General features: G+C 35.6%; 1 protein-coding gene across 1 annotated transcript in view; it reads left to right on the top strand.

Annotated features, from left to right (window-relative positions):
* Positions 1 to 10,403, top strand: part of LOC144964777 (uncharacterized) — a 38,465-nt gene extending 28,062 nt beyond the window's left edge. The window contains exons 12-14 of the mRNA XM_078899387.1: positions 1,412 to 1,579; positions 2,546 to 2,687; positions 3,748 to 10,403. Of these exons, the coding sequence (XP_078755513.1) occupies positions 1,412 to 1,579; positions 2,546 to 2,687; positions 3,748 to 4,784 (1,347 nt within the window). The 3' untranslated portion in view covers positions 4,785 to 10,403. The remainder of the gene's footprint in view (positions 1 to 1,411; positions 1,580 to 2,545; positions 2,688 to 3,747) is intronic.
* The last annotated feature ends 3,197 nt before the right edge of the window (positions 10,404 to 13,600 follow it).

The raw sequence follows: 13,600 nt of genomic DNA on the forward strand, positions 1-13,600 counted from the left end.
CCAGATTTTTTATCTCAAAACTTACAACTAATTTATTTGGCTGGCAGATGTACATTGCCATCACAACTTCATTTGGTACACCACCACCATCGACACTGCTATCCTTGGTGGGGTTCCTGGCATCCCATAGTGGGCAGGAAGGCACTTATTGTGTCTTCTATCCCCGTATATCTGTTTTCCAAAATGCTTTCTGTCTTTGTCTTGAAATGAGATTACTTGGTTTTGTCCTGGCTGGGGGGAAAACAGTCGAATGTATAGTTTGGGAGATGATATTTTTTTCTAGTGAATCATCTCTCTGTTATGTATTGCATTATTTTTATTTTACAATTATATGATTTGTCAACGTTTGACTGAATTCCTCTTAGTGGGGACCTGCGGTTGTGTTTGGATGAGACATTAAGGTGATCTCAAACTAAGTACACTGATAGTGTGCTCTTGAAATCTACATCTATTCCCTATTTGAACTAATTCCCCTTTGTCTGCCTTTTTCTTGGGTATTTTAATTGTAATTCTAGAAGTTTTTACTATCCTATTATCTTCATTTTTACTTGTGCTGATATGACCTAAATGTTTTGCAAGCGTGTAAAACCCTTAAAAACAAAACACTGCTATCACTATCACAATCGTTACTACCCCACCACCACCACCATTGCTACAACAACCCATTAGCATCAATACTACCAACATGATTGGGGTCTTTTAGTCATTTAGATATTGTAATTTCTGAGCCTTATACTAATTGAAAATAATCATTAGGTTTAGTTTCTCAATAAAGCAGATAATTTTGTAATTTCTACAGATTGCTGTGAATGAGTGTTTGAATGATGAAGATCAGATTTATTGTCATTTGGGTTTGGTGTTAGCTTTTATATAAATTTTTATATAGTGTGCACTTTTTTCCACACACACGGACAAAATACACTTTTTAGGGTCATTGACTACACCTTTCATTCTGGGAAGGTTGGCAGGTCTGATATTTGTGGAAGAAATAAACATTTTTTTTTGCATATTGCGTCGCAATCATAACTTTTTCTAAACCTGGCATTAGTTCTTTACATCAAATGATATTCAAAGCTAATTGCATTAATAATTTATCTTAGTTCTATCATATTTTGCAGCTTAATTGGTAGTTAGGTAGGTTGAGACATGCTTCAGTGATGAACAAAGATTGTATGAGTATCTTGTAGAACAAGAAATTAGGCACTGAGTCATACATTTTATATTAAAATGTTAACACGGTCGAGACAAATTCTCAAGCTACAAGCACTCTCATAGAAACTAATGTACAAAGCTTTCTCTTATTTTGCATATGTAATATGTGTCTTTTTCCTCAAGAATAATTTTCAATTCCTGTTATTTATTTTGTTTATGTGTGTTCTTTTTTTTAATTTTTTTTTCCTTTCAATTATAGATCTCACCTGAAAAATTGAAATTGCAACAGATTGCAAAAGCCAAAGCTTGGGATGAGGAACAGAAGCGTAAATTTCAAGCACTGCCTGTTGTTGTGATTGGTTGTTTCTTTGAACACTCACCGAGTGTTACAATGTCAGGCGATGTCAGACTTTTGTATGAGTATAAGGTATCTATGTTTTATGAACGCATATCTGATGGTCAAGAAGTAGAGTGTCCAACCAAATACAGATTTAGTAGGAATCTCTCTCTCTCTCTCTCTCTCTCTCTCTCTCTCTCTCTCTCTCTCTCTCTCTCTCTCTCTCTCTCTCTCTCTCTCTCTCTGCCTCTCTCTCTCGGCCCCTTCTCTTTCTTTCTTTTTTTTTTTTTGTCAGATCCATCTGTTTGCCCAGCAGTCATTCTGTTTGATATGGCAGAAAGTATTCTGTGGTTCAACTTATCATTTAAGTAGATTTTACTTTCTGTTTCACATTACACATGGTGTCCAGCAAGGTCGTAAATTTGCATCCATAGTCTTTAAAAAGTTGTAAAATAGTTGAAGATTCAATTAATTGAAATTTTAAAAAGTTAATTGAAGAATTTAATCTGGCAGCAAAATGTGATGAGGCTTCAGCTGGCGGCCATTGTAATGTCCCTTAGTGGTCATTTTGCTCCCCCACTGATGTTGTGAGACTCCTCAGATCAAGTCTCTTGGGTACTCTGACTCCATGTGAACTCACCATAAGATTAGACCATCGTTAACAGTATGGGCTGCTGCTGCTACTATTACTACTACTATACTATACTATTACTACTACCACACTGCTACCCAATACTACTACCGCTACAATAACACTACTAACACTACCAATACTTATTTCACTACTATTACCATTACATGTTTCATCTGACATATTATTCGAAAATACATTTTAGAAAGAAAGGTATTTCTAATTATTATACTGTATTATATATTTACTCCCTCCCTCCACTCCCTGTCTCATAATTACACATACACACACATAAAACATAACATGTGACAAAAATTATATTTAAGTTATTGGAAAGGGGTTTTATAGAAAGTTGATGCTTAGGTAAATGTAATATGTGCATAAACCATTGATTTCAGAAAAAAAATTTTTCTTTTTACATTAAGGCTGTTTTGGAAAAAGACACTCCCATTCCCACAGCTTTGTCAACAGCATTTGAGGTACCAGCATCTGATGATGTGTCAAAAGAGAGTGACCGGGCAACACCCGGGATTAAAGGGCCTAAGAAACAAAACGTTCCAGATGAAGGTAAGAGTGAAATATGCTTTTGAAATAAAATTCTATTGACCTTATAAATGATTTTTGAAAAAATAAGGAATGGATATTTTCTTTGCTTGCTTCAACTGATCTTATTTTGATTTTGAAATATTTTGCAAAGAAACGTTTTGGTTAATATAGATTTACATTTTAAGAGTTTAAGGAGGGAGATAGTAACTTTAAAGGGGTTTTTTTTCTTTGTTTTTTGTTGTTTTTTTTTTTTTGTTTGTTCGTTGTTTTTTTTGGGGGGGGGGGGGGGTTGCTTTTCATGTTTGGTTTGTTGCCTTTTTTTCTTGTTTGTTTGTTGTGTTTTTATATGTGATCAGTTTTCTTTAAGTCATGTATACAGATATAATCTATATGCACACGCTGACCAGAAAAAAGTGGGCTCTCAATAAATGTTAATAAAATCATAAGTAATGTTCTCTGGATTTCTATTTATGGGGATATCTAAAAAGCAAAGTGTGTGGTGAAAGCTTTGGGAACATTCTTCAATTGAAACAAGCTATCACTATTGCAACCTGAAGCATCTGGAACATGTCCTATAATTTCTATATCCGTCGTTGAATGTTGCTCAAATCTTTTTACAAGTAATCCGATTGGATATGTAATAAATATGTAAAGTTTGAAACATCTAACCATATTTCTTATGATTTTATTATCATTTGTTAGGAGCCCGCTTTTTGATTTGTGTCAAAAAGTGATTTTGCAAATTAGATGACTTTGGATCATGGGATGCCAGATGCTTATGATTGACTGGGGTTTTTTTGTTGTTTTTTTAATTAGTCCACATCCCTGATAGATAAATAGAAATTAGCTTTGAGCCTAGTGTCACATTGGTTGGCTTGCCTTCTATAAACAGCCGTCATTTCATCACAATGTAAAAGTGTTAAAGCAAAACAGCTTTTTATATTAATAAATAGTTTATAAACTTATGTATTTATGTTATGGTTGAGGGATGTTAGGGATTGGAATATAGCCATTTATAATAATTGACAATTATACACAAATTTACTTACACATTTTCCTCCTTTTTAAAAATTCTTTTCAGCAATGCCAGATTTAATAAGACTGGTTCATGGAAACGTATGTGGCATTAAGAAACTGATAAAGGAATTCAGGCTGTTCTGGTTTCGGAAGAACAATCCCCAAACCTCCAGTCTCAATGGGTCATTTGAAGATGACCCAGATGAAAGCATGAAAGATCAGACAGCTGATGTGTCCATGGACAGTTCTGGTAAAGACCAAAGTGAAGTTCTCAATAAATCCCATGATGCTAACACATCTATATCCAAGCCAAAAGATGACGGTCACAACTGTAAAATTTCAAAAAGACAACTTGAGATCAAAATCATGGCCATGGCAGTAAGAGAAAAGCGGCAATGTCTCAAGAAAACATCCTGGTTTGTACATGACACTGTTTTGGCTGAGTTTGGCATGACAGATATACAGTTGCCAAATTCATGGGTATTTTTAACATCAGGTCCTGCTGTTTCCCCTGCCACTAAGGTTTCATCTGTACCTGCACCCAACAAGGAGGAGGATAATGTGAAAAAGGATGAATCCACTATGCCTGCAAAATCTTCAAAAGACCAGCGGTCAATCATGGATTTTACCATCACTAAAGAGGAAATGGAAGCAATTAAACAGTCTCAGGGAGAACCATTGACAAAATCTGCCAATAATCTTAATGTTCAAGAGATCTCTGTCACTGTAGTTGAGCAACCGGTCACTCCAAAGGAAAAGAAATCAAGTGGTCAGCGTTCCATCATGGATTTTGCTAAATCTGCTGAAAAATGCAGTGAGAAAAATCAAAAGTCTAAAGCTGTTACAAATTCTTCAGATGTTGTTGTTAAGAAGGATGACAGTAATAAAACTTCAATCAAAGAGTTTGCCAACACTGTTGCCAAAAATGATGAGAAAAATATTAGTTCTGAAGTTGTTGAGGATTCTTCACATGGAGTGATGAAAGATTGTTGTGATCAGAATACAGGCACAGAATTTTCAAAATCTACTGCTAAAGGTGATGAAAGTGAGAAGACTAATAAGGGTGTAGATTTGAAAGATGCAATTATAATAGATGATTAGACTACATGAGATTCTAAACAGATCAGGTAATGAATCCACTTCAAAGTTACAGTGTTGCACAAATCTCTCAAACCTGGTAGGACTAGGCACTATGTTATTTTATTTTGATAGTTTCTTCTCCTTTTAGTTAGAAGAGTTAACACCATGGTCGCACATTAATGCAATTATATAAATGATCATATAGTTTTAAATCTGGTCTGTTTGAGATGTCTGTGTTTGTGGCATTTTGAGACAAATAGGCTGCTAATACAGTTACTCTACTTAATCGCTTACCATTGGGAATTTGAATGTTGTGGAAACAATTTTCATTGCACCTTGCTTTTATGCTCGCTTTGTGAAAATCATTTGCTGATAACAAATTGACATTACATCTGTAATCCTTTTAAGTTATTGCAGGCATGCCTACCGTCCCAGAATTTCCGGATTTGTCCCAGAAATTTGAAAAAAGTAATGGCTGTCCCGGAAAATATGGAAGTTTACTTTTTGTCCCAGAAATGATAAAATTGACTATTATGTTATCTGGAGTTAAGAAGCTTATACAATCATCAACTACTGTGACATCATCATCCTCATCATCATCACAATACCCACTACTACAACCACCAACACATCCTCATCCCTATCACCACCACTACAACTACTACCACCACATCATCAGTCCTACCACCACTATTACAACAACTACCACCACATCATCATCCCTACCACTACAACAACAACCACATTATCTTCCCTACCACTACTACAACTACCACCACATCATCATTCCTACCACCACATCATCTCTACCACCACTACTACAACTACCACAACATCATCATTCCTATCACCACTTCTACAATAACTACCATATCATCATCTCTACAACCACCACATCATCATTCCCACCATTACAACTACAGCTACCATCACATCATCATTACTACTACTACTACAACCACCACAATACCATCCCTACCACCACTACTACAACCATCACCACCACATCATCATCATCATCATCATTCCTATTACCACTACTACCAACTACCACTGCATCATCATTACTAATACCCTACAACAACAACCACCACCAAATCATCATTCAAGCACCACTAGTGTACAACTACCACCACATCATTATCCCTATCACCACTACTACAAACCATATAATTTGGAAATTGGTAAGCGATTCTTTGTCACCCAGGTTGGAAAAAATTTCTCATATTTTGTGGTCGGCCATTCTCACTATTGGCGGTGTTATCTTGAGGAGTTATCCAAGCGTGTTATAATATTAAACCAGTGAGTGAAGATTCCCCTTTTGTTTCAAGCAGATTAGTAACTGCTTAAAATTACCTCTGACACCATTGTAACCATATTATGCTCATGGTCTCAGGTGTTTGACCGTCTTTTAAGACATTACTATTTATTGCGCTTATATCGTATAAGATTAAGCAGAGTCTAATGTGTAATTAAGCAGAGTGAACTGTACAAATAAAGAATTTAAGCTAGGGAAATGAAAAGTTTGAGATTATGTGCTGCACTGTAACAGTATTATCTAATATATATTTATTTTATCAAAAGTCTCAAGTCAAAAGTGGTAACTGGTGGCTGAATTCAGAAACAAACCAGCAACTGATGAGTAAAAAAATAAATGCTTCATTGTAATTTTTCATCTCTTACAGGGTGGACAATGGCAATTAATGCTTTTGTCTCGTTTGATAATTTTATTTAGGTTTGTGTTTGATAAAGTCTGTCGTAATTATATGGAAATCACAATTCTTTTTATCAAATATCTACCGTTATTTTTGCACATAGTTTGTTAAATTACATATCTTGTTTTAAATACTTTCTTTTGATTTGTAAATAATTGTCAAATTTTGAAAACTTTTTGGTTTTTTTCTTATACTTTTTACAAGGTTGCCAATTTTCCATATATTTACGGAATTCACTGTGAACTAAACCCTTGGTATATTTTCCTATCACCTGCTAAACGGAAAAAAAGTAAGTAGACGTCTACATAATGTCTTTTTACTGGAGTTCAGTACTAAGAAAGGGATTGGTCTATATGTTTGCTTAAAAGTTCAGCACATTTTTGCCTCCTGAATTGGCAAACCTGCTTTTATTACCTCACTGACGGTGGTTATTACAAATAAGAAGGAACAGGAAGATCTTGATTCCTAGCTCTTTCACCCATTTTGTGTTAGTTTGCCAGATATGAAAAAGGGGGCAGAATCATGAGGATCAGTCTTGTGTCCAGACTGTATCATTTGTTCGGAAACTGAAATGAAAATTAGTTCAGTGCCAAAGAGGATTGCATCTTTGTTTCCTTTTTTTATATTTTTTTAACTTTTCATTAATGTCCTCCCTTTCAAGAACAATAGAGATAAATCTTGATCAAAACTTTTTTTGTTTGTGAGATGACATTAAGAGCTAAGAAACAAGATTTTATTTTAATTTGGCAAAAGTTAAAAAATAGGATTTTGGGATAAATTTAGTCTTTGATCTTGCATGATTGATAAATGAAATATAGACTGCTTTTTTTCCCTTGATGTACTGATTTAATAGTTTTATTCATGTTAGATGTGCTAACACTTTAGGAATTGTTATGGTAATTAACATAATTAGTGTATATACATATTGTTATTATTTGTTTTTCATCATTTCAAAGACATTGTTACAACCTATCATTTTAACTTTTGTATGTGAATCTTGTTACTCTTGTTGGTGGTTTTTGTTTTGTTTTTTTTTTTGGGGGGGGGGGGGGGGTGTTTTGTTTTTTTTTGGTTTGTATATATCCAACACTATAATTTAATTTAAAATTGTTATTAATCATGTAAATGTCTGTGGATATCGAGAGTTCCTTAAAATGAAGTTCAATATTTTGTTGTTTCCGCAAAATTCGTAGATTAAATTAGAAGTTGAGACAGTTTGGTTTTGCCCTGGCACAGCTTTCACATAGCAAAGAATACAAACAGATGTTTGAACATTTCTTCCCTCTTCGCTCTTGGTTTCTACTTTTGTTTTCTATTTGAACCAGTCCCCTTTTTCTCAGTTGCTTTTCAATGTAAATCTGGAATTTTTTTTACCATCCCATCTTCTCCTTTTTTACTGGTGCTGAAATAACCTAGAAGTATTGCTCGCGCCATTAAAACAAAAGCAAATGTAGGCATACCGTAGATATGTCTTTTTTTTTTTTAAACTGCAGTCAACCAGGGTGACTTTGCCTTAAGTGGTACATTTGCCTCTTGAGTTTCAGACTGCTCAGGGTATATTTACTTTTACGTCAATTATTTACTTTGTCTTCTAGCCAGGAAAATTACTACAACAAAGCTGAGATTACTCAAAATTCACAGAGTTAAATATTTCTGTTAAAGCAAAGTTACCCCAGTTGATTGGTTCCCCGAATGCATTATTGTAATATCAGTGATAAATATTTACAGTTTGCGATAAGCTATTCTAACAAATATGTATGACATATACATATACATAATTGATGACTGTCTTGATGGGAATCATCCTTTTTCCCTTAAGAGCTGGAGATGGTTAATTTTTTATGTTTGAGATACACCGAACAAGAATCAGAATTCTAATTTATACTAGGGTCTTATGATTGATACTTGCCATTAAAACAAAATAATACATGAAGAAGAAAAGAGGCAAAATGTGCATGAGGCAGTACCATACAAATCTAATAGGTAATTTATTGGAGGAAAAAAAAGTCACCCCAATTATCATCCTGGGAACTAAACTTAATATTGACAACCTTACCAGAATTATTTTTTCTTGTATTTTTCTCTCTGGCAGTGTATCATACACATCTTTTCAAATTGTTATCTGACACCAGTGCCTACTTCCGATTTTAAAAATTTTATATTTAAAAAAATGATAATAATAAAGTCCTACACCTATTGGTCATAATGGTAAGATTTTTGTAACTTGACAACAAAAGTCAAGCAACTGGCGGGCATTTAGTAAGAGGTTAGTAGGGTCACTGATGAAATCTCTTACGTTCCTCTATATCTCTTCTCGTGTATAGCTTTCTCTCCTTATCATGGGATTTGTAAATCAACTTGCTGTTGTATATTGTCATAGGTCTTATTTATTGATATGTATTTTTGTTAGCATTTGAGTGTAACCCTTGTGATAGGCATTTGCGTCTGTCGAAATTTAGGTGATCTCAAACTAGAGACACAGTTACGTTTTTCTCAGAAAATAGTCGTATGCTCTTGGTTAGGACCTTTACCTCCCCTGGTCGGCTAGTGATGTGAGTCTTGAATTACAATTTCGTGTAAATCATGACATTATATTTTATGCAGTTAACATATATTTTGTAAACATTGAGTGTATCCTTCACGATAGATGGGTATCTATTATAGTGTATCTATTTCCTTTGAGCCAGTCCCATTCACGTTACTTTTCTCCTGCTTGCTAGTGTAGACAAAGTCTAGATCTAGAATCATTTCACTTTTCCACCATCATCCTTTCACGGACTGTGATGTCAAGAAGTAAATGGATCCAAATCATTGTAAAACTCTAAGAAACAAGTATACTCTTTAAAAATATTTTTATTAAAGACCCAAAAGTGTTCAAAGTACTTTAAAGCTCAAAAAAGAAAACCTGGGTGGGGATCCTGACCTCCCATAGCGGGCAGGGAGGTACATACTGTGTCTTCTATCCCCAGATATCTATTTTCCAACATGCTTTCTGTCTTTGTCTTGGAATGAGATTACTTGGTTTTTTTTTCCTGGCCCTGGTCGGAGTCCTGGCTGGGAGGGAAACAGTCAAATGCATAGTTATTGTTTTGGGAGATGATATTTTTTTCCTTGTAAATCATCTCTCCGTTATGTATTATTATATTTATTTTTAATGTATAATGTAAGCATTTGAGTGTATTCCTCTTTGTTGGATTTTGTGCTTGTGTCCGGATGAGACTTATAGGTGATCTCAGACTAAGTACATTGGTGGTATGCTCTTGGAATCTACATCTGATCCCTATTTGTTCCCAGTTCCCCTTTGTCTTACTTACTCTTGTGTGCTTTTATTGTAATTCTAGAACTTTTTACTATCCCATTTTCTTCCTTTTTATTGGCGCTGATATAACCTAAATGTGTTGCAAGCGCCGTAAAACCCTTAAAAACAAAAACAAACAAAAAAGAAAACACATTGAGTTAATGGGGGGAGGGGGGGGGGGGAATGAATTAAATGTCGGCGATGATTACAAGTGATTTAACTGTATTCAGATATAGCTAAATCATTGCTAGAATTTTCATTCTCCCTTAATTTTTATCCAATGTCATCATTACTTTTTTTTCAGAGCTCATATTTTTTAACCCAAAAGTATCACTAAAGCTGTCAAACTTATCTGAAATAATCATTATGAATATTATAATAGTTAGAGTTGTGGATAGTATTTGGAGTTAAATATAACAATTTGTACTAATAGAGGATACAAGTAGAAAAATTTACTGTTCATGATACAGCGTTTATTTGAAATATGATTATTTTTTCGTCAATATTTTTCACTTTACTCTGAACAAAATGATAAACTATATATATATATATATACACATAACGTAAACAGTGTTCGTCATTTTGAAACAAGTGTGATTCATGTAATAAATTAGTCATAAAAATGAAGCCATTTGTTTGTCTTATTTTTATCCTTCAGCTTTTCTCCCATAGTGGGGAGGGAAGTACTTACTGTGTCTTCTACCCCGCTACATCTGTTTTCCAACTTGCTTTCTGTCTTTGTCTGGAATGAGATTTCTTAGTTTTGTCCTGACCCTGGCCGGAGTCCTTGGCTGTGACGAACACAGTCAAATGTGTAGTTTATAGTTTTGGGAGACGATATTTTTTTTTCCTTGTAAATCATCTCTCTGTTATGAAATGGGTTTTTTTTTTAAACATGATTTGTAAATATTTGAGTGTATTGGGATCTTGTGCTGGTGTCTGGGTGAGAATTTTAGGTGATCTCAAACTAAGTACACTGATCGTATGCTCTTGGAATCTACATCTGTGCCCTATTTGAACCCTTCCCCTTTGTCTTGCTTCTTCCTCAAGTCCTTTTGATTGTACATCTAGAAAGTTTTTGCTATCCAATTTTCTTCCTTTAAACAGGCGCTGATATGACCTAAATGTGTTGCAAACGCAGTAAAACCCGTAAATAAAAAAAATAAAAAAACATAACCTTCAGCTTTTGGTTCTCCTTTGAGGGTTTGTTTGTTTTTTTTTGACCCACCATGATGGGTTACTCTTGCAGTGTGTTAACCTCCCATTCCTGTTTTCCATTTCCAAGTTGCTTTTTGTCTTTGTCCTATAATAAGATTACCAGTGGCGCAGGATGGAGCTGAGACCTATGCAAACAATTTAAATTTATTACTCTTACCTGAACCATAATAATCCTCTTCTCTTTATAAGATGATGCAAAAGGTCAGGCTAGGCGGGGTTCCCGACCTTCCATATTAGACAGGGAGGTACTTGCTGTCTTCTATCCCCCTTTATATGCTTCCCAATTGCTTTCTGTCTTTGTCGTGGAATGAGATTCCTAAGTTTTGCCCTGACTATAGCTGGGAGGGAAACAGTTGAATGTATAGTTATAGTTTTGGGATATTATATTTTTTTCCCTTGTAATTGTAAATCATCTCTCCGTTACGTACTGTTATTTTTTCATTTTTAACATTTGAGTGCATTCCTCTTAGTGGGATCTTGTGCTGGTGTCTGGTTGAAACATTTAGGTAATCTCAAAGCACACTTATAGTGTGCTCTTGGAATCTACATATGTTCCCCGGTGTGTCTTTTTTTACGAATTCCGACAAAGTTATGGGAAGTAGGTGGCAGTGGGGAGTGAACCTAGAACTCAGGGAAGTGTACACCATTGGGGAGTGAACCTGGGACTGGGTTTCGTAAAAAAGAACTAGTGCTTTTTTACGAAACCCGACAATATCCAGCAAAGGTATGGGAAGTAGACAACTGTGGGGAGTGAACCCGAGACTCAGGGAAGTGTACACCAGTCGGGAGTGAACCTGAGACTAAGGTCATCGTCGGGTTTCGTAAAAAAGAATTATTGCTTTGTTACGAAACCCGACAATATCCGGCAAAGTTATGGGAGTTTGGCAACAGTGGGGGGTGATCCTGGGAATCAGGGCGGTGTACACCAGTGGGGAGTGAACCTGGGACTGTGTAAAAAGGATATCAGTGGGAAATAAACCTGGGACTAAAGGGAGATGGATACCATTGAAAGTTGAAGCCGGATATGGGAGTTGAGTACCAGAGGAGAATGAACCTGACACTATAGAAGATGGGCGCCAGTGTGGAGTGAAGTTAATGGAATGATGGGTGAGCTTTTTTGACTGTCCATTGTGGGTAGAAAGGTCACTTGCTATGACTTCTATCCCCCATATCTATTTTCCCTCTCCATGTTGCTCTCTATCTTTGTTCTGGATTTGAGATGTCTTCCCCTGGTATTGGCGGAGATCCTTAGCTGCGAGGAAGCTAGTCCAATATATAGTACCTTATTGAGAGATATTTTTTATCTTTGTAAATCATTTCTCTGCCATGTACTATTATTGTTATTAGTTTTGAATATTTCAAAAACGATTTGAGAGTATCCTTCATTGCGGGATCCTTTCATTGTGCCTGGGTGGGACTTGTAAGTAATTATATATCAAAACAGGCACATTAGTGGAATGCTTGTGCGGCTATGTGGTTTTGAGGAATGACACTCGCTTTCGGATCGGAAGGTCCTGGGTTCAAGCCTCGCTCGGCGCATAGTTGAGTCCTTTGGAAAAGGCTCTTTACTCATTCTCTCACCGTACTCAGGTTTAAAATGAGTACCTGGTCGTTAACAACATTGTCTGTCCGAAAAATTGTAATATCGCCTTACAGACGTCATGTCCCATCCTACATGTTAAGTGTTGCTGTTGTCCAGGGACTTCTTGTAAAGCGCTTTGAGCACATTTAGTGAATATTGCTCTATATAAAAAAACTCAATTAATTAGCTCAATTATCTTCTGTTCCCCCATTTGAACTAGTTCCCTTTGTCTTTCTTGTGCTTTGATGCTTTTAACTTCAGATCTAGTACAACTTTTCCTCAATCATCTTCCGTTTTCATTGCGCTGAAATGACCCTATAAAAACGAAAGAGAACGGAATGGATCTCGATAGTACAAATGATGTCTTGAGACAAAGCATTGGGTGATCTAACTTGTTTTACCATCGTTCGCCTTTGCACAATTCATTAGCTTGGTAGTAAGATTTGGAAACAATAATATGCACTTGATTTATAAGCAGATTTTCTTCTATTGGTAATTTATGATACGATGAGCAAATATACAAATGTAGGTCTAAATCAAACCAAGGCAAAACAGTGGTTGCCTTGTTTACACTCACTCTTCGCCACTGGAGATAAGTTGGTTTTGTCCAGGCCCTGGCTGGGATTCAAATTTGAGAAGGAAACATTTAAATTATGAAGTTCCTTTTTTTTGGAGAGGTTATTTTTTTCTCCTTTGTAAAAATAAATCGTATGGCTAAATGTTATGTATGGTCCACATTCCTATATGCATATGAAACATGGACCATAACGAAGGAGATAGAAGGAAAAATCGATGCCTTTGAGATGTGGGTATTCCGAAGAATTCTGAGAGTGCCATGGACCAGAAAGAAAGCAAACATTCTGGTTCTTATTGATGCAGGCCAAAGGTCCAGAAAACTGTTGGCAGAAGTTAAAATGAGAAAACTGACTTATTATGGACACATTCGGAGACGCAATACTATCCAAAAATCAGTGCTAGAAGGAAAAGTAGCTGGCAGAAAGGCACGAGGCAAACCAAGGAAGTT

Source organism: Berghia stephanieae, chromosome 2 (assembly GCF_034508935.2).
Source record: "Berghia stephanieae isolate SIO BIC M18660-M18661 chromosome 2, UCSD_Bste_1.3, whole genome shotgun sequence".
NCBI lineage: Eukaryota > Metazoa > Mollusca > Gastropoda > Nudibranchia > Aeolidiidae > Berghia > Berghia stephanieae.